The sequence below is a fragment of the Nicotiana sylvestris genome, chromosome 12, assembly GCF_000393655.2.
Source record: "Nicotiana sylvestris chromosome 12, ASM39365v2, whole genome shotgun sequence".
Lineage (NCBI taxonomy): Eukaryota > Viridiplantae > Streptophyta > Magnoliopsida > Solanales > Solanaceae > Nicotiana > Nicotiana sylvestris.
Genome location: NC_091068.1, coordinates 115,934,843 through 115,958,925, shown reverse-complemented (window position 1 = coordinate 115,958,925; position 24,083 = coordinate 115,934,843). Strand labels below are relative to the sequence as shown.

Here is a 24,083-nt window from a genome sequence, read left to right as displayed (position 1 = left end):
TCCCCATACCTCCGCACAACACTTTCTGTTTGGCCAAGTTTTTTTTGGCCAAAAGTATTTTTTTTTTGTCAAAAGCTCTTTTGGCCAAAAATTGAGGTGTTTGACCAAGCTTTTGAAAGGAAAAAAGTGATTTTGAGGAGAAACAGAAGCAGTTTTGGAGAAGCAGAAAAAAGTAGTTTCTCTCCAAAAACACTTTTTTGAGAAGCACTTTTGAGAAAAATACACTTAGAAGCAGTTTTTTAAAGCTTGGCCAAACATTAATTGCTGCTCAGAAGTATTTTTTAAACTAATTAGCCAAACACAAACTGGTTCTTACCAAAAAAGTACTTTTGAAAAAAACACTTCTAAAAAATAAGGTGATTTTTGCCGCTCATAATTCCATAAAATCCGTGAGAAAAGCATCACGAACAGTAACCATAATAAAAAGCTGAAAAGAAAAAACAAGATCCACCTCGAACACCCCTCCACCCCAACCCCCTTCTCTCAACCCCCCAAAACCCACCCTCTGCAAACACAGTCCAAAATCATACCATTATTGCAAATTTACAAAGCTAAACTCATTTGTCTTAAGTTTCCTCCTCCTCTTTCTTCAACACCCAAATATCAAAGCTTTGCTCTCAGAAAAAATTCCATCTCAGAAAAAATCTAATCTTTCAAGTCTTTGCTCTCTCTATCACAATCCCATTTTCTCAAATACACTCCTTTTTTCTTCTTCTACTAAGTCTTCAGTTCATTTGTTAGAATTAGTCCATCAATCTGAATTTCCAAGAAGTAGAGAGAGATCATTGACCCCAGAAAAATTTTCAACCCCACCTCAGAAAAATCTGATCTTTTTTTCTACTTTTATACTGTCTATCACAAACCCCATCTGTCAAAAACTCATTTTTTCAGTTCAATTGTCAGTTGGTCCAAAATCTTGTAATTTAGAATATTCTTGAAGGTCTAGTGATATGAGGGAAGAAAATTCTAATTGGTTTGCTAAATGGGAAGAAGAACTGCCTTCTCCTGAGGAGCTAATGCCTTTATCCCAAACCCTCATCACTCCTGATTTAGCCTTAGCTTTTGATATTCAAAACCCCAATAGCCCACTTCCCAAAACTCACCACCAACAACACCAGCAGACTGCTCCACCACTAGGAGTTCATACACCTTCATCTCACCCTAACTCATCAGCTGAGTTTGACTCGGCTGAGTTGGGTGGCACTGCAGGTTCAGGGGGTGTTGATGAACCTGCCCGCACCTTAAAAAGGCCTAGGCTTGTGTGGACCCCACAGCTCCACAAGAGGTTTGTGGATGCAGTTGCTCATTTGGGGATCAAAAATGCTGTCCCCAAGACTATAATGCAGTTGATGAGTGTAGATGGCTTAACTCGTGAGAATGTGGCTAGTCATTTGCAAAAGTATAGGCTATATTTGAAACGTATGCAGGGACTTTCTAATGGTGGCAGTGGCAATGGGAATGGAAGTATACCGGGTTTATCCGGGGGAGGGATGGTGGATACAGCAACAGATCAACTGTTTGCTAGTTCAGCAGTGCCTCCACATTTTTTGCATCCAGGGAGGGGTAATTCTGACCATTATATGCCGTTCGTTCCAGTGGCAGCAATGCATCATCATCATCAGATGGCTGCAGTTGTTGGACACCCTCCACAGCTTCAGCAGCAGTATAGGCATTTCGGGTCGCCACCAAACGGGCAGTTTGAGGTTCCATTCGTGTCGAGGCAGTCGCATCAGCAGGTTCAGAGAATGGGAACATCAGTGCATAGTAGTAGCCCAGTGGTGCCATCTTATGTTGAGGATTTGGAATCAGCTACAGCTGCTAATGGGAGGAAGGTTCTTACTTTGTTTCCAGCGGGAGATGATTGATATTCAGGGTAACTGTTGATTTGTCATTTGCAATTTCCTGTTAATTTCTCTTATGGATATATCTGGAGACTGGCTTTGGAATAATACTTAAGTCTTTGATTTAGAACCTTTTATTTGGATAGATGGTGTTTCAGTTTTTAGTATCTCTATATCTTTGTACTGGTCCTTAAAAACTGTGAATCCACTTTCCAGTCCATTTATGTTTTTAAGAATTAGGATTTGGTGCGTAGTGTCAGTGCTGAAATTGTTCACTTAGACGAACTTCTACAGGTGTAATTATGTTGTGGTTAGCATCGTGTTTCTCTTGTCAGCCTCCATGTTGCCGTCTAATTTAAACCCTGTCGGCTACTAGTGATGAATAATGAAGGAAATGTCAATTTGGGAGCATTAATGTCATAATGGGCCTCGGAGTTAGCGGTAACAACATTCTCTAAGTATATTGATCAATGTCGTTTTCTGAAAAAAGCTGCTCTACTCCGTGGTTGCATAAGAAGCATTAGAGTTCGGATGAATTTGAAAAAAGCTGCTCTACTCAGTTCTGTATTTCTTATTGAGGTAAGTTATTGTCTGTGAAGACATGATGGCAGCAGTCGCATATAAAGCAAAGAATGTTCGGATGAATTTGAAATATCAAATAACTGTTGGTAACAGGCTAACAGCATTGGACAGCATTAATTTTCTGATAAGATTTTATTTCTGATAAGATTTCATGTAGAGGTGAGTCCTGCTTGTTGTAAATTGAGTGATCTCATTGCGGACTTAAACATTTTGTTGAAAATCTCTCTGGAGAGAATAATCATTCTGGTGCTAATCGTTCGGATGAATTTATGCTCGAGACCAGGATTGATAATTCGTAGCTGCCTTTTCTTTTAACTTTGATTACTCCTTTCCGATGCTTATTGCTGTTTCCTATTACTGCTTGGCGGATAAAATAACTTGAGACATAGCATGTCTACTCCACCTATGTTGCTTCGTTAACTAAGTATGAGAAAACACGAGGTAAATCTCCGATTCAAGATATGGTGGAGCTGTTTATTTTTGTAAGCGTTGTGAAACTTGTCGCTTAAAATGCGATTGTGTGAAACTACTTAAGAGTACCTTCTGAGCTTATAACTTGTTACAAGGTAGGTAGGAATTGTATCATATTTCTGCCACCAAATTAAGGTTATAGTAACAAAGTTTATGTAGTAGAAGATCCTTTCTCAATCTTTTAAGATACTAAAGCTAGTTTGAATATGCTACTGGCAAGCAAATTGCAAATGGATAGCTAGATAGCCTTTTAACTTTCTGAAGCTATTTGCTCTTAGTTACTATTGTTTCTTAGTTTTCCATTTGGGGGGGGGGGGGGGCGTTGGCCATGTATTATTCTGTTTGTTTGGATAGAATGCATATCCTGTTGCAGATGCCAAAAGGTGGCCCTTGTGAACTCGTCTAAATTTATTGGTTTATTAAGTGTTGGAAAAGTATAACGAGTTCCCTTAAAGATCGAATCTGTCAAGATTAAATCTTAGATCTACCTGTCTATCTTCCATTTTGTTGGTCAACTTTCACAGTGCTGCTGCTATTCCTTTTGACATGCCAGATCAACACTGATTTATCTTTTAGAATGATGTCTGGAGTTATTCTTATCCCATGGAAATGGATTTATTTCGATATATTTGTTGATGTTGAATTTCAGTTATGTAAGTTTTGGTTGGATCATGAAAGCTTATAGTAGCAACTAGCAAAATAGTAGCACCAATTACTTCTATTTCCCATTTTAAAACTATTTTCTTGCTGGCCATGTGCTGCTTTTATATAAATATTGGGATTAAGTGTTGAGTTTTGTTTAATACAGTAGTACTTTTGTTACCAAATCACTTTTGTAATACATTAACCCCCACCCCAACCCAGTGGCGAAGTTAGGATTTATCTAAGGGTGTTCAAATTTAAAAAAAGTGGAAAAAATTCCGACAAAGGGTGTTCAATATGTGTTATATACTTTTAAAATATAATATTTTACCAATGTAAACAGTGCAATTTTTTGACGAAGGGTGGTCAGTTATGCCACTGCCCCCACCCCCCCACAACAAACAAGAAAAAAGAAAACCATTTCCAATAATTTTGCTTTTATGCTTCTAAACCTAAAATATACATTATCAAAACCTAAACAATATGCCAAAAAGTTTTGTGTCCAAGAAAAGAATTCAAACATAGCTGCATTAGAAACTTAAGTAAATTTAATCATTACTAGAGATTATTGGACAAGATAAAGAGGAGAAAAGCTTAACCATTTTTAAATAGTAATCAAATGATGCATTAATTGAAGATGTGCCACCCCCTACAAGAGAGGCAGGAGTAAATATTTATTTGCGATTCGCGATATACATGTCTGATCCAGTAAGATCTGATTTTATATAAGAAAACCAAACAACATAGGAGTAAATATTTATTTGCGATTCGCGATATACATGTCTGATCCAGTAAGATCTGATTTTATATAAGAAAACCAAACAACATTATTTATACGATTTTCAAATCAGCATTTGCATTATATTATATGACAGTTCATCCATTTATGAATCTCTTTGGTTTATGGAATCATTTTAAAATTAAGAAAAATGAAGGAGCGGACTTGAATCTAAAAGGATTTGTTTCCCTCCTTCGTTTACAAATCCAGGAGACACAAGGCAACTTGATAGATATTGCATAATCCTGTGTAACTTATATGAACAAAACTGATATACATTTTAAGTACCAAATACCAAAGCTGGATTTGGATTGTTCCTGTTGCATTAGTGGATTCTCAACCAGAGGGGCACGTCTATGATTTAAATTTAATGGATTTAGCTTTTAAGATTTTTAACCTTAAACTTATTGTACTGTCAAACTTATGTGTTCAAAGTCTAATATTATTGAGAATTTAATAAGTTTTTTACATATAAATTTACATTTTGTATCGAAAGTTACGAGTTTAATTAAACTCGTAATTGAAAGGATACATGTTCTCAATGCACAACCAATTATTAGCTCATGACCCATGTGCCTTAGTTCCTTCAAGATCCGATTTAAAGCTCTTTAAGTTTTGAATCTCTAATGTTTAATTTGACTAAGGGAAATGACTTTTAGCCGAGGTTGTTTGGCATGACGGAAGTTATTAATTTGTTTTTATTTGTGAAAGGTCATTTTTTGTACAAAAGTCATTTTCGATAAAATTAGAAAAGTGAATTTCTTTACTTATTGACAAATTCTTTACAACATTTAACTTTGAACATATTGTTAATCTCGACTACTCAAAAGTTTCATTTTAATGCTCTCTACTTTACTGTTATTATTATTATTATTATTATTTTGTCGATTCGCCTTTTGATAATTCTCAAGGTTTCATTTTTTTCCACATTGGGTACCCCAAAAATATCTATTAGGAACAGTAATTTTCACCCTTGTACAGTCTCACCTACCCCAATTGTCAGCTCCTCTTCCTGCAAATGAAAGATTTGATCTAAATAGGGTGCAAATCCGGCGACCCAATTTCTCTGCTACAACTTCAAGATTTTCTTTACTGTAAGTATCAGTTCCCTTACTGTTTGCATAGACGTCAGAAATCTGACTGTTAATGGAGGAGTGAGTATCCTAACTGACTCTATTGTTGCTAACCAATTGAACTATTCCACTCTGTTGGGGTATATATAAAGAGTGATAAAGCAGAAGAAGAACTTATATCGTAGTGATTATATGGTTGGCTTTATCCAAGTGAATAATGTAACAACTTAGAGAGAATCTAGGATACAGAGAAACCTATGTGAATAACAATCCTAAACAAAAGGAATCTGATAAGCACCAAAAGAAATATTAAAAAACAGAATAACAAAAAGTCCTATACAGAAGGAGATACTGCCGTTATTACGCCCCCGCAAGTTGGCATCGAGGTCTACGACGCCCAACTTGAAAAAATGTTTATTGAAAGTTAGCTTGTGGAAGAGGCTTTGTAAGAAGATCCGCAACTTGATCCGCAGCATGTAAATGGGTAACTTCAAGCTGTTTGTGCTCAACCTGCTCACGGACAAAGTGGAAGTCGATGGCCACATGCTTCATGCGGCTATGGAAAACAGGATTGGCACAAATATAAGTGGTGCTGACATTGTCACAGAGAACTCTCGGAACAGCAGTTAAAGGAAACTGAAGCTCTTGAAGAAGATGGGTGAGCCAATTAGTCTCGGAAACAGCAGCTGCAACTGCCCGATATTCAGCCTCTGTAGAAGAACAAGAAACTGAACGTTGCTTCTTCGAAGACCATGAAATAGGAGAACGACCAAGATAGATAACATAACCAGTGGTGGAGGTGCGATTATGAGGATCTCCCGCCCAGTCTGAATCGGAGTAAGCAAGCAGTCTACGGTCACTCTCCTTGGCAATGTGTACAGCATAGGAAGTAGTGGAACGGAGATAGCGGAGAAGCCGCTTAAGAGAAACCCAATGTGACATAAGCGGTTGATGCATAGCCTGTGACAACTTGCTGACAGCATAAGCTATATCGGGACGAGTGAAAGAAAGGTAATGAAGCTTACCAATAATGCGTCGGTATAACGAACCATCAACTAGATGATCATCAGGTGAGGGATCAAAAACAACAGTAGATGTCATGGGTGTAGAAACACCTTTGCAATTATCCATCGCAACCTCATGCAGTAGGTCCATAGTGTACTTTTGTTGAGAGAGAAAGAGACCAGTAGAGGAACGAATTACCTCAACACCAAGAAAGTAATGAAGAGGTCCTAAATCCTTCGGTGAAAAACGTTTTGAGATAGCCTCAATGATATAATGAACACCTCGTTGGCGATTACCAGTCACTAAAATATCATCAACATAGACCAAAATGTACACAGTGAACCCATATTATGCAAAATGAAGAACGAGGAATCAGATCGGGATTTAAAAAAACCCAAAGTAAACAGATAGTTGTTGAGTTCAGTATACCTAGCACGAGGAGCCTGCTTGAGGCCATAAATTGCCTTTTGAAGACGACATACATGGGTAGGATTCTCAAAACTTTCAAATCCTGGTGGCTGCCGCATATAGACTTCTTCATCAAGACTACCTTGCAAGAAGGCATTGTTAACATCCAGCTGATGAACATGCCAATCAAGTTGAGTGGCTATAGTTAGGACAAGACGGACAGTAGCAGGCTTGACTACTGGACTAAAGGTGGAATGGTAATCAAGTCCAGGACGCTGAGTAAATCCCTTGGCAACCAAACGAGCCTTATACCTGTCAACAGAACCGTCAGGTTTATACTTAATACGGAATAACCACTTACAATCCACTACGTTTTTGGAAGAGTCACATGGAACCAAATCCCAAGTCTGGTTGCGAACAAGAGCATCAAATTCGGCTTGCATTGCTGAATTCCAGTAGGGAATTAGCTTGGCTTGCTTATGGGTTGTGGGAATTTTTCGAGATGATGTAGTGGTTGTGAGAAATTGATGAGGTTTAAGGCTATTAGTTTGTGATCGAGTGATCATTGGGTGCATTTTGGTGGCTGGCTGGTTTGATTGGGTTTGGGTTGGTGGGTCCGACTGAATAGGCTGAGAGGATTCTGGTCGAGGTGGGGAAGAAGCCATTTGCGGCTGATGTAGTGACGAAGCAGATGTAGAGTGGGACGAACCTGGATTTTGGCTAGGAGTGGATGGTCTTTCTCGTCTTTGTTATGTGATAAGTGGCTGTGAGGGCAAAACTTGAGGTGCCAAGATTGAAGGAGGAGAAGTAGTTCTCTGCTGTTGCGGAGCTTGTGTGGAAGGTGGAGAAGTAGGAGTCAAGGTATGAGGAGAAGGAATATTACCTGATTGTTGAGAGACATCATCACGAGCAGATGTGATAGCTTGTAGGCCAGTGACCGTGGGCAATGTAGTAACCGGTGGTGGAAGCTGATAAGAGGAATTTAAAGTTGAATTATTATCCTCTTTGGCTGGTTGTTCAATAGAAATATTATCCCAAGCTACATTATCCTTACTTCTAAAATCTGAAAAAATATTTTGAAAAGGAAAATTGTCTTCTAGAAAAACTACATCCCTGTATACATATATTTTGGAATGGATCAAAACACTGATGGCTATAAAATTTATTAGAAAATCCTAAATAAACACATGGTGTAGATCGAGGTTCTAGTTTATTACTTGAATATGGTTTAAGCCATGGGTAGCATAAGCATCCAAAAACCTTGATGGAATTATAATTAGGCACTGTTTGAAATAGGATTTCAAAAGGTGATTTATTTTGTAAATTTGGTGTAGTCATCCTATTGATCAAATAAACTGCTTGATGACATGCATAACTCCAATAAGTTGAAGGTAAGGATGCTTGGTGTAACAAGGTGCGGGCTGTCTCAATGACATGCCGATGTCGGCGTTCAACTAAGGCTACCCGTTGGGGTGTGTATGGGGGCGACACTAAGTGTTCGATTCCATGTGTTTTTAAATAGGGATTTAATTTTTGAAATTCACCACCACCATCAGTGTACAAGGATAATATTTTTGTGTGAAAATGTCTTTCAAGCAAGGGATGTAAGGTTTGGAAGATTTTCAAAACTTCTGTTTTAGCTTTGAGTGTGAACAACCACATATTTTGAAAATTGATCAACAAATAAAACGTAATATCGTTTTTTGTCAATTGATAATACCGGAGACAGTCCCCACAAATCACTATAAATTAAATGTAATTTCTTATCACTGTGCAAAGAAGTTTTTGAGAAAGGCATCGTGTGACTTTTATTGGAATAACATGAATTAGAGATAATACTGGTTTTTAAATCAGAAACTGGAATGGAAAAGTCAAGTAGAAATTTAGAGCACGATGATTAGGGTAGCCTAGTCGTCGATGCCACAGGTGATATAGGACAGCAACATTGCATTTGGGAGGACCTTCAACATCGCCCGGTGGCCACTCATACAACTCATTTCTAGTCCATCCGTGAACCAATGGCGCCCCCGTAGTCAGATCCTTCACAAAATAAAAACGAGAAAAGAATTCAATAGAGGTGTTATTGTCTTGACAAAACTTAGAGACAGAGAGTAGATTGTTTTTAATGGCTGGAGAGCAGAGAACATTTTGGAGATGGAATTTGTGATTTGATGAATTAATGCTCACATTACCAGTATGGGAGATTAGAATGGTATTACCATTGCCCATGACTATATCTTCCGAACCATGGTAGTCTTGCATAGTGGCTAGACTTTGAGTGTCCGAGGCAATATGATGTGTTGCACCACTATCAATGATCCACGAAGCTTGCTGATTTTGGAAGCGTGCAACATAATTAGCGCGAGCTTGAAAATGATTGTGAGACCGTGTCCGACATACACGAGCAGTATGTCCTCTACCATCACAAAGCCGACAGTAAATGCTGTTGTTGGGAGGCTGCTGTTGCTGATTGTTGCACCTGGGCTGCTGATTATTGCGCCATGCTTGATTGCGACTTTGTTGATTGATATTGTTGTTGTTGGGCGCATTTGATCGCCGATTGTTGTTGGATCCCTGGCGTGTAGGAGTTGACGCAGTCTCCTGAGCAATATTAGCAGTTATTGGAGCAGAAGGAGTCCTTTTGGCTTCCTCATGATGAAGAAAAAGCTCATGATCAAGGAGCTTTTCATATAGTTATTCGTATGAGATTGTTGAATCTCGAGCTCGGATGGCAGCGGAAAGGTCTCGAAATTTAGATCCAAGTCCAGTAAGAATCTTGACAACCAATTCTTCATTGGAAACGGGGGATCCAGCAGTGGCAAGTTCATCACATAGTGAGCGAACTTGATGAAGATAATTTGCAATAGGGCGAGAGTCCTTGGAAAGGCGGGCTAGACGGTCTCGAAGACTAAAGATACGAGTTTGGGACTTGTTTGCATAAGCAATATGCAGTGCATCCCAAGCCATTTTGGCATTGGAAGCAGAAGCAACCGTACTAGCAATTGTTGTGTCTACAGATGCCAAGACATCATTTTGTATGAGCTGATCTTGCTGAAACCAAGCAAGAAAATCAGGATTGGGTACTTCTTGGTTATTTGCAGAGATAGTCTGAGAGGGTGTTGGTTTCGATCCATCAAGGTGACCAAAGAGATTGTGCTCACGCATAAGCATGGACACCTGAGCCTTCCATAGTGAAAAGTTATGGCTACCAGTAAGTTTGATGGGAAGTTGAGCAACGGGATTGAACTGGACAACAGTCTTTGAACCGGAGGTGTTATCGGCATTGACAACAGTTGGAGAACTTGGAGCCATTTGTGTGTGCAGTGCGTGGGTTTAAAAAAAATTAGGATCAAACTCGTTGGAGCAGTAGGGCTCCTGATACCATAAAGAGTGATAAGCAGAAGAAGAACTTATATCGTATTGATTATATGGTTGGCTTTATATAGCCAAGTGTAGTACATAAAAGCTGTGAATAATGTAACAACTTAGAGAGAATCTAGGATACAGAGAAACCTATGTGAATAACAATCCTAAACAAAAGGAATCTGATAAGCACCAAAAGAAATATTAAAAAATAGAATAACAAAAAGTCCTATACAGAAGGAGATAACTTGCTACTATCGTTATTAATATACATGTATTAAATGGTATTGTGGATTTGACAATCTGCTACTCAATTAAAATTGTACGTACTGAGATTTAGGATGAAATTGCATATGCTGAGCTGAATTATTTGCTGGATTTTTATCTGAAATTAAGTGGGTTTCATTGAATATTCTTTCTTGAATTATATCTTTGTTTGCTCAGCATTATATAATGTGATTATAACATTTTATTATTTACAAGTGTTGGAACGAGAGAATCAAAATGGATATAGAGGGTCATATAGTTAGCTGATCCCAACTAGTTTCGGATTGAGGCGTAGTTGATTTTTTACTGCTTGAAGGTGCTAAACTTAAGCATTTATATCCTTGAAATCTGTCTAAACAATTGAGAAAAGCTTTGAGATATTTTCGGCTATCAATACTAGAGGAAATCAAATTGAATTGGGCATATCTCCAATTACTTTATATGAAAAATTCAAATAGGGAGGCTACAAAAGTTTTTTTCTCCCAATTGAGGACCTTTAAGTTTACTATAAAAACCTCATTGGCTTCTGTCGCATAACCAACTACCGACATTGTTATCTAAACACTTTTGGACTTGAAAATGGACCTTAATTTTTGAATTTTCTAATTCAACCTACAGTTATAGAGCACTATGGTGCAATGTTTTGCTTTTCTTCAATCATTAAGTTTGCAAACACTCAATCAAATCCATTAGTTTTTCCACTCCTTTAAAAGCCCCATCTCTAAATGATTTTTTCTTCCTAATGGAACTTTAGGAAAAGTAGTGCACTTGTTCCTCTGAAGTAGGGAAAGAATGTACTCATCAGTCCACAAATACACTTTAGTCAGACATATATTAGCCTTGTGAACGCCACACTCTTGTTAGGCACCGTTAATCACAATACACTTTGAAATATCACTATAGCTGAAGTAAATCGATAGCTTCTTAATATGTTTTGGATTGATACTGATTTATGTAGTAGAATGTTGACTTTGAACATGCCTACTCTTACCCTAGTCCAACCTTTTGGTTTAACTTATCTTTTCTTGTATGAAACCAGCAGTCCTGAAATTATAGGGAAGTTATCTCTCGTTTGAAGAAACAATGGCATCGCCATCAGATCACAAGGCTACCATCATTGACGGTAAAGCAATTGCTCAAACTATTCGTTCTGAGATTGCTTCTGAAGTCCGACTCCTTTTAGAAAAGTATGGCAAGGTTAGTTCCCTGACATGTGTATCTTCATGCTTAAGCGAATGCATGTACGAAAATTTTCCTATTAATCTGGTAATTACATCGTGGATTTTATGAAGATAATTCAAAGAGAGCAATTGCTTTCTTTGATGGTGAAGCAAAGAAATTGTATTTTTTCGTGGGTTTGGGCATATTGCAATTGCATTGTTATGCTTTCTTTGTTATGCTTCTGTTGTTTGAGTGGGGAAATATAGCCTTTTTGTCTGTACTTGGTTTGGGCATATTGCAGATGTTACATCTGAATTCCGAAGATGGTGAAGCAATGTCCATCAGAAATTGTATTTTTTCGTGGGTTATGCAGTATTCTTGGTTGTTGTTGTTATGCAGTATTCAAGTATCCAAATTCTTTGTTATTTTCAGGTCCCTGGGTTGGCAGTAGTCATTGTAGGAAATAGGAAAGATTCTCAAAGTTATGTGAATATGAAGAGAAAATCGTGTGCTGAGCTTGGCATTAAGTCTTTTGACATAGACCTGCTAGAGGATGTAGCTGAAGCTGAATTAATTAGCAAGGTCCACGAGCTGAATGCTGATCCTGATGTACATGGTTAGTCATTGGCGATATTACGAAGTTAATCTTTCTAGCCTTTTGCATTGTTATGCTTCTGTTGTTTGAGTGGGGAAATATAGCCTTTTTGTCTGTACTTGGTTTGGGCATATTGCAGATGTTATTTTGTCTGTCACGACCCATTTTCTGAACAAGCCGGGACCGGCACTCGATCACTAAACATGACCGAGCGGACCATATATGCTTATCAAATCTATTATAACTTCAAACTTTATATGCCACAAGGCACTACTGTTACCAAATATTTTTAAATAATTTAAATATCTAAAATAAGCCAACTTCAAAACTTTATTCGTAGTAACCAATAATGCCAAGTTATTATCAAAAACATTTGAATCTTAACCCAACGACTATGTCTATGAAGTCTCTACTGATAAACTGACGCACTGCTCAGGACATGAGATTTCCTGGCAGTACTCTAAGTAAACAAAGAAATAACTAAATAAAGATAACTCTAAGGAATACTCCACGAACAAAAGCGGAGCTCACCAATAGCACTGGAAGAGAAGGAAGTCCTAACTCGTAGCCTACTCGCCTGCAAATCCGGTTCCTACGTTGTACCGCAGACCAACGTAGGTTCCCAAAAGAGAACGTCAGTACCATCCATTGTACTCAGTGAGTCTCAACAATAGGGGCGAAACTTTAATAACATATACATTATGAGCAAAGGTTCTAAATGCATGTAAAACATAAAACTTATAAGAATAATTCTAAATAATTGCATAATATCAGTTTATGAATATTCCAAAAGAAATTCTTTTCTTTTTCTTTCTTAAAAAAAATATACTTCACTTTATACTTTGGGAGTTCCAACTATCCTAACTTAATTCTGTCTCAGTCACCGTGTGATCGGCACGGGTTCGATCCCAACCTGATCGAATAGGCCCAATCCATGAGGTGCCACTCGCTTCATGGTTCTCAGCGCTCATGCCTCGTACCTTAGCATGGCTAAGTAAATTCTCAGCAACGAGACTCTCGGCTCTGTGCTCCCTACTTTGGCACAAGTAGTTTCAGGAAGTCAATGCCTTGATGAGGACCTAGGCCTGGACGATGACCCCTTCTCAGAATGAAGGATACTCCCAAAAATCTTTTCTTTCTAAAACTTCTTCTTGTGAAAGGCAAGTCTAAATCTTTTATACATACTCATACTGGTATCCTTAAATGTAAGGCATGCAATAGGAATGAAATAAACATGTAAAAGTATTTCTAAAGATTCTTGCTTCTTCATAAATTTTCAACATGAAAATAGCATATAAGAATAACACAAAAATCTGAAAATTTACGCACATATATCATAATAAATCATCTAAACTTTTGCTAGAACAATTCTAAGTTAATAGGTACTCACTCGCTTCAATTAAGTAAATATAAACTCTTTTAAGCAATTTATCAAACACCTTGTATGCGTGCTTTTGTGAGTTAAACCACTTTAGCAAAAGGGTTATATCAACTCACCTCAAAACTTCTCGAGCCAATACGTAGGCCCCAATCCAATTTATACCCGTCAAATAATTGATTCTACAACAACCAGTGCAATTGAATTAATTTCAAAGTTTCACACCTAAACATGGAACTTATTGTTGATACAGAGGAAGAAGGGAATTAACTATTCAATTCTTACCTATTACAATTGTAGGATAATTGACAATAGGGTTTATATACCTGAATTCAAGAATTATTGATTTGTAAAGAACCCTAGAATTATTCCGTGTTGTCTGTGTGAAATATTTCCTGGGTTTGCTGCTTTTGTTGCGTTATTCTTTGTTCTAGTATAAAGGATTTTTCTGTTTTCGTTATTCTCTGTTCTAGAATGAACATAAGACTTTTATGTATTAGTGTAAAGGAACCCTTTTAGGTCCCAACAACCCTTTATGGGCTTTTAGGTTTGTCCTTCCATTTATTTTATTTTTTATTTCTTTTTCTTATTTTTTTTGTTTTGTTTTGTTTTCACTTAACTAATAATTAATGATACCCATTTTTAATAATTAATAATATTAAAATTATTAATATTTTTCTAATTGTGTCACAATTATTTATAAATAAAGAAGTAACTCAAAAGTTAATCACAAGAGTTTAAATCCGTAATATGAGTATAATTTAAGGGGAAAAATTAAATTCTATATTTAGCGAGTTTTGAAACTTTTATAAATTTGAGGAGTGTTACAATCTTCCCTCCTTAAAAACATTCGTCCTCGAATGTTGCTAGGGCCTTATTCTTAAGGTAACAATCATTGCTTAAGTCCTTGAACCTCTTAAGTTTTCTTAGCACTACTCACTCTTCTAAGGGAATCAAAATTTTAGCTAACTCCCTAAATTTTCAAAAATTTCGGCAGAGTTTTCCTTGTAATTTGGACTATCCAAACAAATATCCCTGTCACAAATACCACAACTACACCACCAACAACCACATATACCATAACAGGCCATTCTTAGGCACCATACACAACTTATAAATTAATTACTCACACTCCGGCAAGGAGGTACCACAATAACCAACAAGAATCTAAAACACAATATTTTAGCAAAAGTAAATCACTTTAAGGAGTTAAATGTACTCTGGTATGGCACTAAATTATTAAATAACTAAATATACTCTGACAAAAACTAAATTACTTCAACAACTAAGTATAATCTAGCAAGGACATAAACACATGCTAATTTGTATTTAATAAATAAAATATAAATGCCAATTCAAACCTAAGTTCACATACCTTTTTCCTCAAATAAATATGGATATTTCTCTCTCATAATTTCCTCGACCTCTCACGTAGCCTCTTTTGAATCATGATTACCCCACAAAACTTTTACCGATACTAAATCTTTTGTTCTCAACTTTCTTACTTGCCTATCGAGAATTTCTATAGGTACCTCTTCATAAGTCAAGCCTTCTTTAATTTCTATAGTATCGGCAGGTATTATATGCGACTCATCATAAATGTACTTTCTAAGCATAGACACATGAAATACAGGATGAACAGAGGACAACTCAACGAGTAGCGCTAGCTTATAAGCCATGTTTCCTTTCTTTTCTAGAATTTCATAAGGTCCGATAAATCTAGGGCGAAGTTTCCCTTTCTTACCAAACCTCATAACTCCTTTCATTGGTGAAACTTTCAAAAACACCTTATCATTAACCATGAACTCTAACTCACGATGCCTCTTGTCAGAATAAGACTTTTGACGACTCTGAGCCGCGTTAAGTCTTTCTCTAATTAGCTGAACTTTCTCCAAGGCCTCACAAACAAACTCTGGACCAGTCAACGACACCTCTACTGGTTCAAACCAACCCACTGGAGACCTACATCTCCGCCCATACAACGCCTCATAAGGAGCCATACCAATGCTGGCCTGATAGCTGTAATTGTAAGCAAATTCTATAAGTGGCAAGTGATCATCCCAATTACCTCCAAAATCTATAACACACACACGCAACATATCTTCGAGAGTCTGAATGGTCCTTTCTGCCTGGCCATCGGTCTGTGGATGGAAAGCGGTGCTTAAATTGACCTTGGTACCTAATCTTTTCTGAAATGCCTGCCAAAAATGCGCTGTGAACTGAGGGTCTCTGTCAGATATGATTGAAACAGGAGTACCATGCAATCGGACTATTTCTTTGATGTACAATTGCGCATACTGCTCTGCGGAATCTATCGTCTTTACTGGTAGGAAATGCGCGGACTGTGTCAGTCGGTCTACAATAATCCAAATTGAATCATGCTTACGGTACGTGCGAGGTAGACCTACTACGAAATCCATATTAATCATCTCCCACTTCCACTGTGGTATCTCTATATCTTGAGCCAGGCCACCAGGCCTCTGATGCTCGGCTTTGACTTGCTGGCAATTCAAACATTTAGCTACATGATCTGCTACTTGTTTCTTCATGCCTTTCCACCAATACAACTCTTTCAAATCTAGATACATTTTGGTAGCACCTGGGTGAATAGAGTACCTCGAACTGTGAGCTTCTTCCATTATGGCCTTCCTAAGACCATCTACATCAGGCACACATAACCGATCATTCAACTTCAAAACTCCATCACTTCCTAGAGTGAAAACAGTGATTTCTTTATTTCTGACTCCTTCTTTTAACTTCACTAAGTACGGATCTTCGTCTTGCTTAGCCTTAACATGCGCAACAAGGGAGGATTGCACTAAGGCATAATCAGTTATACCTCCTTCTTCGGTCTCGTCCAATCTAATTCCATCATTTGCTAATTTTTAAATTTCTCGACCCAAAGATCGCCTTTGTACTACAAGATGGGCCAAGACACCCATTGACTTCCTACTAAGTGCATCTGCTACCACATTAGCTTTGCCTGGGTGATAAAGGATATTGATGTCATAATCTTTCAATAGCTCGAGCCACCTTCTCTATCTCAAATTTAATTTTTTTTGCTTGAAAATGTACTGGAGGCTTTTATGATCTGTAAACACCTCAGAATGTTCGCCATAAAGGTAATGTCGCCATATTTTTAATGCAAACACCACTGCTGCAAGCTCTAAGTCGTGTGTGGGGTAGTTCTTTTCATGATTCTTTAACTGCCTGGAAGCATAAGCAATAACTTTTCCATTTTGCATAAGAACACAACCAAGGCCCACTCTGGAGGCATCACAATACACTGTGAACCCACCCGAACCTGTTGGCAAGGTTAGCACAGGTGCAGTGGTCAACCTCTTCTTTAACTCTTGAAAACTCTGCTCACAAGCGTCTGACCATTGGAACTTAACTGCTTTCTGAGTCAACTTAGTTAATGGAGCTGCAAGTGAGGAAAACCCCTCTACAAACCTTCTATAGTAGGCAGCTAACCCCAAGAAACTCCTGATTTCGGTTGGCGTTGTCGGCCTAGGCCAGTTCTTGACTGCTTCTGTCTTCTGAGGGTCTACTTTTATTCCTTCACTAGATACCACGTGGCCTAAGAATGCCACTGACTGCAACCAGAGCTCACATTTTGAAAACTTGGCATAAAGCTCATTCTTCTTCAAGGTTTGCAAGGCTATTCTGAGGTGTTCTGCATGATCTTCCTTGCTCTTAGAGTACAACAAAATATCGTCTATAAACACAATAATAAAGGTATCCAGGAATGGCTCGAAAACTCTATTCATGAGGTCCATGAATGCAGCTGGAGCATTTGTCAACCCGAAGGACATCACTAGAAATTCATAGTGCCCGTAGCGAGTTCTAAAGGCTGTTTTAGATATATCCTCTTTTCTGATTCTCAACTGATGGTACCCCGACCTCAAGTCTATTTTTGAAAAGTACTTTGCACCCTGGAGTTGATCAAATAAATCATCAATTCTTGGCAGTGGGTACTTGTCAGGCTGAGTGCCTGACATGAGATCAATGCCGAAGTCTATGATTCTTTCGGGAGGAAGTTCGGGAAGGTCATCTGGGAAAACTTCTGGAAATTCTCGAACAACTAGCACTGACTGAAGAGCTGGTGGTTCTGATTCTGGATTAATAATGTGAGCCAAATAGGTGAGACACCCCTTACCGATCATTCGTTGTGCCTTAAGATAAGAAATAAACTTACCTACAAGCGATGCTGAACTACCCTTCCACTCTAAGACTTCTTCATTTGGAAATTGGAACCTGACTATCTTGGCATGACAATCTAACATGGCATAGCAGGAAGACAACCAATCCATACCCATGATCACATCAAAATCCACCATTTTTAACTCTATGAGATCAGCTTTGGTGTTGCGACCTTGGACTGAAACTATACAACCTCTATAGACTCTGGTGACTTTCACTGACTCGCCAACTGGAGTAGATACTAGGAATGACTCACTAAGTTGTTCAGGTTCTAGTCCGAGGTTAATTGCAAAGTATGGAGTCACATATGAAAACGTTGAACCTGGATCCATTATGGCATAAGCATTATGTGAGCAGACTAAAAGTATATCTGTAATAACTTCTGCAGATGCCTCTGCACTCTGACGATCAAGTGTAGCAAACAAACGGGGTTGTCTCTCTCCCTGAGTAACTCGGTCTGCACCTCTGCCTGCTCCATGCCCGGTCTGATTATGAGAACCACGAGCCTGAGGTGGTGCAACTGCAGTAGCTGAGGAACTAGAAGGACGAGTTGATCCACCACTGAAATTACGTCGCAACTTTGGGCAGTTGGCCTTTATATGACCAATGTCTCCATAATGGTAGCAACCATGAAACCCGAGCTTGCACTGACCTGAATGTTGCTGCTTACTTGTTCCACAAAGACCTTGCTGGTGTGAATGTTGTTCAACATGACTGGCTATGTGAGGATGATGTCCTAAAATTCTAATTCTGGCGAGACTGGTTTCCATAACTCTGAGTATGTCTGAAGGAAGACCCACCACCTGACTGATGACTGGACTGAGCTGGTGCTAATGACTTTTTATTAGAGGAATCCCTTCCACCTCCGCTGGATGTACCATTAAACCTGCCCGCTGTCCGGGCTTTCTTGTTATGCTCTTTTTCTTCTCTCCTTAGTTGTCTATCTTTTTCTAAGTGCTTGGCAAATCCCACAACAGAGGAGAAGACTGTCATCCCTACTGCTGCAGCTGATGTTGTATACTTAATGTGGTAAGCTAAACCGCCAACAAACCAGCAAATTTTTGCTTTTTCTGTCTTAACCATGTGAGGAGCATGCTTAGCTAACCTTATGAATTCCATGTAGTACTCTTGCACACTTTTATTCCCTTGCTTGAGCTGTTCGAACTCTGTAGCCTTAGCTTCCCTATCCTCTTCTGGGATAAAGTTAGCTATGAAGGCCTCTTCAAATTCTTCTCAAGTAGGCGGACCATCATCTTCATCTCTTTCCTTTTCCCACATCTCAAACCAAGCGCCGGCCACATCTCTAAGCTGGTAAGCAGCTAGCTCCATAGCTTCATCATCAAATGCTTTCATCACTCGGAGGGCTTTCTTGACACCCTCCAGCCACAACATCGGATCTTCATCAACTATAGAACCATGGAACACTGGAGGACTCCACTTCAAAAATTCATTCACTCTTGAGGACTCAGAATTGTTCTGTCTATTTGATTGAGGTGGAATCTTATCTCTTCTCTCGTTCTGGTTGGCCATAAAGGCTTTAAACATCTCTATAGCACTGTTGACAGCATTAAACATCTGACCCACCTCGGGAGATATAGTTGCCTGAGCCGGAGCTGCTGTTAGGGGCGGTACTGGATCATCATGCTCCACCCCTTCTTCTTGTTCAACCCGGGGTACTTAGACTCTCTTTGTGGATTTTCCCCTCCTTTTCTGAGTCGAAGCCTTCTTAGTTCTACCTTTAGCCACAATAGTAGCGATAGTTTCTTGAGCAGCATCCTGAGTGTCGGTGTCAGAGTTGCGAGTACGAGCCATTTCTGCGAGTTTTGGAGAAACGTATAAATTAGATAATTTCTTAGAGGTAGACTCTACTGCACGATCTAAAGTAAGGAAAAAAAGAGACTTTTCCTAAATGATTGTAGCCTCCTGTTTATAAGGATGACGTGCTTCATACACATAAACAAGACTCTACTAACACGGCTTCATAGACCCCTAGGACTCCATAAACCTGGGAGTTTGTCACGACCCATTTTCTGAACAAGTCGGGACCGGCACTCGATCACTAAACATGACCGAGCGGACCATCTCTGCTTATCAAATCTATTATAACTTCAAACTTTATATGCCACAAGGCACTACTGTAACCAAATACTTTTAAATAATTTAAATATCTAAAATAAGCCAACTTCAAAACTTTATTCGTAGCAACCAATAAAATACTGCTAAGTTATTATCAAAAACATTTGAATCTTAACCCAACGACTATGTCTATGAAGTCTCTACTGATAAACTGACGCACTGCTCAGGACATGAGATTTCCTGGCCAGTTCTCTAAGTAAACAAAGAAATAACTAAATAAAGATAACTCTAAGGAATACTCCACGAACAAAAGCGGAGCTCACCAATAGCACTAGAAGAGAAGGAAGTCCTAACTCGTAGCCTGCTCGCCTGGAAATCCAGTTCCTACATTGTACTGCAGACCATTGTAGGTTCCCAAAAGAGAACGTCAATACCATCCATTGTACTCAATGAGTCTCAACAACAGGGGGCGAAACTTTAATAACATATACATTATGAGCAAATGTTCTAAATGCATGTAAAACATAAAGCTTATAAGAATAATTCTAAATAATTGCATAATAGCAGTTTATCAATATTCCAAAAGAAATTCTTTTCTTTTTCTTTCTTAAAAAAAATATACTTCACTTTATACTTTGGGAGTTCTAACTATCCTGACTTAATTCTGTCTCAGTCACCGTGTGATCGGCACGGGTTCGATCCCAACCTGATCGAATAGGCTCAATCCACGAGGTGCCACTCATTTCATGGTTCTCAGCGCTCATGTCTCATACCTTAGCATGACTAAGTAAGTTCTCAGCAACGAGACCCTCGGCTCGTGTGCTCCCTACTTTGGCACAAGTAGTTTCAGGAAGTCAACGCCTTGATGAGGACCCTAGGCCTGGACGATGACCCCTTCTCAGAATAAAGGATACTCCCAAAAATCTTTTCTTTCTAAAACTTCTTCTTGTGACTTTGCAAGTCTAAATCTTTTATACATACTCATACTGGTATCCTTAAATGTAAGGCATGGCATAAGAATGAAATAAACATGTAAAAGTATTTCTAAAGATTCTTGCTTCTTCATAAATTTTCAACATGAAAATAGCATATAAGAATAACACAAAAATCTGAAAATTTACGCACATATATCATAATAAATCATCTAAACTTTTGCTAGAACACTTCTAAGTTAATAGGTACTCACTCGCTTCAATTAAGTAAATATAAACTCTTTTAAGCAATTTATCAAACACCTTGTATGCGTGCTTTTGTGAGTTAAACCACTTTAGCAAAAGGGTTATATCAACTCACCTCAAAACTTCTCGAGCCAATACGTAGGCCCCAGTCCAATTTATACCCGTCAAATAATTGATTCTACAACAACCAGTGCAATTGAATTAATTTCAAAGTTTCACACCTAAACATGAAACTTACTGTTGATATAGAGGAAGAAGGGAATTAACTATTCAATTCTTACCTATTACTATTGTAGGATAATTGACAATACGGAATTTTATATACCTGAATTCAAGAATTATTAATTTGTAAAGAACCCTAGCATTATTTCGTGTTGTCTGCGTGAAATATTTCCTGGGTTTGCTGCTTCTGTTGCGTTACTCTCTGTTCTAGTATAAAGGATTTTTCTGTTTTCGTTATTCTCTGTTCTAGAATGAACATAAGACTTTTATGTATTAGGGTAAAGGAACCCTTTTAGGTCCCAACAGCCCTTTATGGGCTTTTAGGTTTATCCTTCCATTTATTTTATTTTTTATTTCTTTTTCTTATTTATTTTTTGTTTTGTTTTGTTTTCACTTAACTAATAATTAATGATACCCATTTTTAATAATTTATAATATTAAAATTATTAATATTTTTCTAATTGTGTCACAATTATTTATAAATAAAGAAGTAACTCAAAAGTCAATCACAAGAGTTTAAATCCGTAATAGGAGTATAATTTAAGGGGAAAAATTAAATTCTATATTTAGCGAGTTTTGAAACTTTTATAAATTTGAGACACATTGTCATCCATGCTCCTACTTTTATTTTTGTACAACCTGGTTATTTTTAGCCAACATTGTCCATGCCTGCGTAGAGTCAAAAAGAAAATTTTAAGGTCCTAGTAAAATATTCTGATATGAAATTTGCTCTGTTGGACAAAATCAATCGTGTTAATTGTTGGCAACATAGTGGTATCTATAGTAACCAGACATTATACATGCAACCTGCATATTGCTTTATGACATTGGTACTAAGTGGATACTACATAATCAGTTAATATAGTAAGTGTAATTTGACACATTGTTGAAATCCTCAGATTGGGTTTCTTATCTAATATGCTGTGTCGGGAAAGCACGGCCCATCAAATATCTCATTCCTACATTTTGGCTTTTGTAGGTCTGATTTCAACTTGGCTAAGTACCTGCTACAACTTCTATATATGGGTGTTCTGGTGTTGGTGTATTTAGACCGTCTATACATGACTATTTAAAGTAGGTTTTACCTTGGTAATATTAAAAAAACTCACTCACTCTCAGTTGGTGGCTTTTTTCAAGTTTTGCCTGAGCCTGACTGCTGCATAGATGTTTAATTTCTCTCTTTTTCCATGAGTAAGCATTTTATTGCAAAGTTCTGCAAGTACATTTTTGTGAAGCAAATATGTGGGGTAGAATATCAAATGTCACATAACAAAGACAAGTGAACTAAAAGCACTCTGTGCATTGCTACAGGTATACTGGTACAACTTCCGTTACCAAAACACATTAATGAAGAGAGAGTTCTTGGTGAAATCAGTCTGGAAAAGGATGTAGATGGCTTTCATCCGCTGAATATTGGCAAGCTTGCAATGAAAGGCAGACAACCTCTGTTCCTCCCTTGCACGCCCAAGGTAATAAAGTGAGACACTTCATTGATTCTGAGAACAACTAATATTTATGTTATGGAAGATAGAAACATCCAGTTCTCTTATTCTCCTGCCTAAATTAAGAATTTATGTTCAAATCTTATACTATCTATATACAACAATCTGTTGTTGTCTTCTAAAAGCACTCCTATCTGGTCTCTGCTAAACAGGGATGCATCGAGCTTTTGCATCGAAGTGGGATTAACATAAAAGGGAAGAATGCCGTTGTGGTTGGTCGAAGTAACATTGTTGGATTACCAGTGTCTCTGCTGCTTCTGAAGGAAGATGCTACTGTTGCTATAGTGCACTCACGCACCAAGGAACCAGAAAAAATCGTTCGTGAAGCAGACATTATTATTGCTGCCGCAGGACAGGCTATGATGGTAACAAGGAGCATTCATTTCTCCCTTCTCACCCTCCTGGAAGCCTCTTTTTTGAACATTTTGCTTCTATTAGTTAATTCCTTGTTTACTATTCCCTTGCAATAGAGTTTTCTCAATGAAGCAAGTGCTGGTTTTTTAGTTCATAGATGATTGGCCTCTGAACCAAGTTGCTAGCTTATTTTTCAGATCAAAGGTAGCTGGATTAAACCGGGCGCTGCAGTAATTGACGTAGGGACAAATGCTGTAGATGATCCTAATAGGAAATCAGGTTATAGGCTTGTTGGAGACGTCAATTTTCAGGAAGCATGTAAGGTAGCTGGATGGATAACTCCAGTTCCTGGGGGTGTTGGACCAATGACTGTTGCAATGCTTCTCAAGAATACCTTGGATGGAGCTAAACGAGTTATCGAGAAGTAAACACTTTCTTTAGCTCTTACACCTACAATAAGATGTCAAGGCTGCTAAGCTGCTGATATTTTCTAGTAATATTTAAAGAAAACCATACATTTAGAGGTGTCGCTAAATAGCAATGAGAGTGTTCCTGTGATGTGGAATTCGTGTTGGGAAGTTATTTGGCGTCAAAGAGCTTCGTGAAATCTAAAATTTTCACTAGAACTGGTGAAGTTAAAACACTTTCTTGCTAGGGTAGCCTAAGGTCTTGAACAACAAGATTGTAGCAGCGGTTCTTTTTACAATGTCACTTTGAAAATGCACTGTACATCTAATGAAAAAAGGATCCTTCTTCTGTTACCAACTTCAAAACCAATATGTTTTTATATTAATTCTTTTTTCTTTCGTTGATATGAACTCCTAATAATACAATTGTCCTTTGAAACCAACCATCCTCATGGCAGATATGTAGTCTACTGCTATTTCTTTTCTCGAACCACTTGCTTCATCTTCATAAGCGAACTTCTACAACCACTTGCTTAGCCTAATATATATATATATATATATATATATATATATATAT

General features: G+C 38.0%; 2 protein-coding genes across 3 annotated transcripts; both read left to right on the top strand.

Annotated features, from left to right (window-relative positions):
• The first annotated feature begins 451 nt into the window (after positions 1–451).
• LOC104237571 (transcription factor MYBC1-like) lies at positions 452–2,080 on the top strand. Its single transcript, XM_009791745.2, has one exon. The coding sequence runs from the start codon at positions 951–953 to the stop codon at positions 1,863–1,865; it is 915 nt and encodes a 304-aa protein (XP_009790047.1). The 5' UTR covers positions 452–950; the 3' UTR covers positions 1,866–2,080.
• Positions 2,081–5,171: 3,091 nt separating this feature from the next.
• LOC104237570 (bifunctional protein FolD 2-like) lies at positions 5,172–23,860 on the top strand. 2 transcript variants are annotated; one of them, XM_009791743.2, is made up of 6 exons: positions 5,172–5,408; positions 11,473–11,627; positions 12,024–12,207; positions 22,555–22,712; positions 22,898–23,110; positions 23,297–23,860. In XM_009791743.2, exons 2-6 carry the CDS (start codon positions 11,514–11,516, stop codon positions 23,525–23,527), a joined length of 900 nt encoding a protein of 299 aa, XP_009790045.1. In that variant the 5' UTR covers positions 5,172–5,408; positions 11,473–11,513; the 3' UTR covers positions 23,528–23,860. The 2 variants fall into 2 exon arrangements, with proteins under 2 accessions (XP_009790045.1, XP_009790046.1); XM_009791744.2 differs by having other exon boundaries at positions 5,223–5,408; positions 11,470–11,627.
• Positions 23,861–24,083: the final 223 nt, after the last annotated feature.

Coding starts and splice junctions, on each gene's coding strand:
- LOC104237570 (XM_009791743.2), top strand. CDS start 11,514: ATGGCATCGCCATCAGATCACAAGGCTACCATCATTGACGGTAAAGCA. Junction 12,208..22,554: donor TGCTGATCCTGATGTACATG/GTTAGTCATTGG, acceptor GCATTGCTACAG/GTATACTGGTACAACTTCCG. Junction 23,111..23,296: donor CCGCAGGACAGGCTATGATG/GTAACAAGGAGC, acceptor CTTATTTTTCAG/ATCAAAGGTAGCTGGATTAA.
- LOC104237571 (XM_009791745.2), top strand. CDS start 951: ATGAGGGAAGAAAATTCTAATTGGTTTGCTAAATGGGAAGAAGAACTG.